General features: G+C 58.6%; 1 protein-coding gene across 1 annotated transcript; it reads left to right on the forward strand.

Moving 5' to 3' along the window:
- Positions 1-770: 770 nt before the first annotated feature.
- MNEG_16060 (hypothetical protein) lies at positions 771-2,395 on the forward strand (the record flags this gene model as incomplete). Its single annotated transcript, XM_014035469.1, has 5 exons — positions 771-914; positions 1,081-1,166; positions 1,408-1,543; positions 1,758-1,978; positions 2,251-2,395. Coding segments are annotated over 5 exons (732 nt in total), but the record flags the coding sequence as incomplete, so codon positions are not given.
- Between the last annotated feature and the right edge of the window lie 262 nt (positions 2,396-2,657).

Consider the following 2,657-nt stretch of genomic DNA (forward strand, 5'->3'; position numbering starts at 1 on the left):
CACACACACACACACACACACACACACACACACACACACACACACACACACACACACACACACACACACACACACTGCAGGTGTGCCAACCATGTCCCTGACCATGTGGTCATGGTAATGATGAGCTAGGTGACACAGTGGGTCAAAATGTGGCTTTATCATGCTTCATGCATCCAGTGACTCTACTGTACAAGCGCAAGGGAAAAAAGCATTTGCAGAGCAGGGCCAGCTAGCAGGGAGCAAAGGGGTCATTGTCTGATAGCAAATGTACACTGGAGTTCATCATAGGACGCTCTCCTGGAGCTGTGAGACAGTCAGCAACCACACATGTGATGGAAGAGTGACTCGTGCAGCACATGGGCCCCTGGACTGTGCGGGCGCATGCGGTTGACTTGGGCGTTGACCTGCAGGCGGCACGCAATTTGTGGCGACCTGCAACATCTCCTACAGTTAAACTATTAACGCGGCATTCCTCCTGGTGCGGGTCGGAGCACGTGCCGGAACAGGCTAACAGCGTTCAAGCCTGCAAAACGGCAACGCTGGATTAGGAAACAAGACGTGCAAAGCATCGTGAATGCACTAAAATCAAGATTATGATTGTTACGGGTTCATTATTCATTCGTATTGTCATCCACTTTGACAAGAATCCCCAGGCAGACCATCGATCACCGACGGTAGAACGCAGACGCTATCACGAGCGGCGCAGCAAGAGCTCGCTGCCTTCGTTATCACTGAGATCTGTACGTATGACCAATAATCAGCTATTAAGCATGAAGGCGGCGCTAGCCCTCGCGCTTTTGGGCCTGTCCCTGGCAGCAGCCCAGACCCGCTGGCAGCCCCAGCTGGCCGATCGCTACAACTACCAGCTTGGAGAGCTGTTCGTTGTTCCCACTCACTTTATCCCGGGCGTCAAGGTGCGCAAACACAGGTGGCGGCGCCGACCACACATGCGGCCCTCGGACTGCCCCCGTCAGACCTGCTGGCCGACCATGCTAGCTCCCGTGCACTGACTATCTCATTCAGCTTAATGTGAATCAGACCATGCTGCCGCACTACACTCTTGCCACTCTCTTGACGCAGGTGTATGCGCTTGACGGGTGGGACACGCCCGCGTCCACTGTGTCGTGGCTGGTCAGCCAGGGGGCCTACCCAGTCTGCTACTTTAGGTGCGTGTGCGTGTAGCTGCAGGCCACCTGTATGTACAATAATGCAAAGCAGCGTCCCACGTGCAGGGCAGCCACCACGCCGGCCCAGCAGCGAAACGCTGTCGCCGATCGGCCAAATGTCTGACCGATTCAGGCCCAGTCAGGCCGGTTCAGTCCAGCCCCCCCCCCTTGGACAGACTGCCGACATGACCCCCCCCCCCACCACCCCCACCGTCACCTTATCTGACGCCCCGCACCGCAGCGCCGGCTCGTTCGAGAACTGGCGCCCCGACGCGTCCCAGTTCCTGGCCAGCGACAAGGGCGCGGCCATGGACGGCTGGCCGGGAGAGTGGTGGCTCGACGTCCGCTCCTCCAACGTCAGGAAGATAATGCAGCAGGTGAGGCCGCCCAGTGACTAAATGTGCAATGAGTGCTTCGTTATGTGTTCTGACTGCTGACGACAGTGAGGCACCTGACGTCGACGCTGAAGCCCATGACACTGGGCAGCACCCCGCCCCTTTCCTTCCTGGAGTGGTGGGCGCTGGCTGATAGCCAGGGCCTCTGCACCTCGCCCCGCTCATCTCATGGAATTGCTATCAACTTTGCTCGCAGCGCATCGCCATGTGCAAGTCCAAGGGATTCGTTGCCGTCGACCCCGACAACGTGGATGGCTACACAAACGCCAACGGCGTGGGCCTCACCGCCGCCGACCAGCTGTCCTACAACACGTTCCTGGCCAACGAGGCGCATGCGCAGGGCATGGCCATTGGTCTCAAGAACGATCTCAACCAGCTGACCCAGCTGACACCCTACTTCGACTTCTTTGTGAATGAGTGAGTGGCACACGGTGGCGTTGCTGGCAAGAATACAACATACTGCTGGTGTTTTTCTTGCTCCCCTCTTCTGTGCATGGCATAGGGGACCGTAAAATCTCAATTCTCAAAACGTTGTGTGTGGTGATCAGCAGCTCACGGGCCTGCTTGTTTGGGCTTGCTTGTTTGCACAACTTCAAGCACGCACGCTCACTCAACATTTTCACCCCGCAGCACACACGTACAAAATGCATGCGCGCACACCAACCCGCGCTCTCATCCACACATCGCAGGCAGTGCAACCAGTACAGCGAGTGCGGGATGTACGCCCCCAGCAAGGCGGCCGGCAAGCCTGTCTGGAACATCGAGTACACCTCGACCAACTTCAACAAGGGCTGCACCCAGCAGACCACCATGGGGATGCGCACCACCCTCAAGGTAAGGCTTCTGGCCATTCCTTGCTGCACGCAGGGCGCACCTTAATCGCACTCGCCCATGATCGCCTATGCGACGACGCCGTGCACGCAGGCGCGTGCAACTAGCACCGCCAGCATGCCTCAGCGCGCCGCTGCCACCACCATCCCACCCCCAACGCAGAGCATGAGCCTCACTGCGTCGCCCTTCACGGAGTGCTCCACCAACCCGTGGCCCTACTCCTCGACAAGCCCCAGCCCCAGCGCTTCGCCGTCCCCAAGCCCCC

Source organism: Monoraphidium neglectum (genome assembly GCF_000611645.1).
Source record: "Monoraphidium neglectum strain SAG 48.87 unplaced genomic scaffold scaffold05938, whole genome shotgun sequence".
NCBI lineage: Eukaryota > Viridiplantae > Chlorophyta > Chlorophyceae > Sphaeropleales > Selenastraceae > Monoraphidium > Monoraphidium neglectum.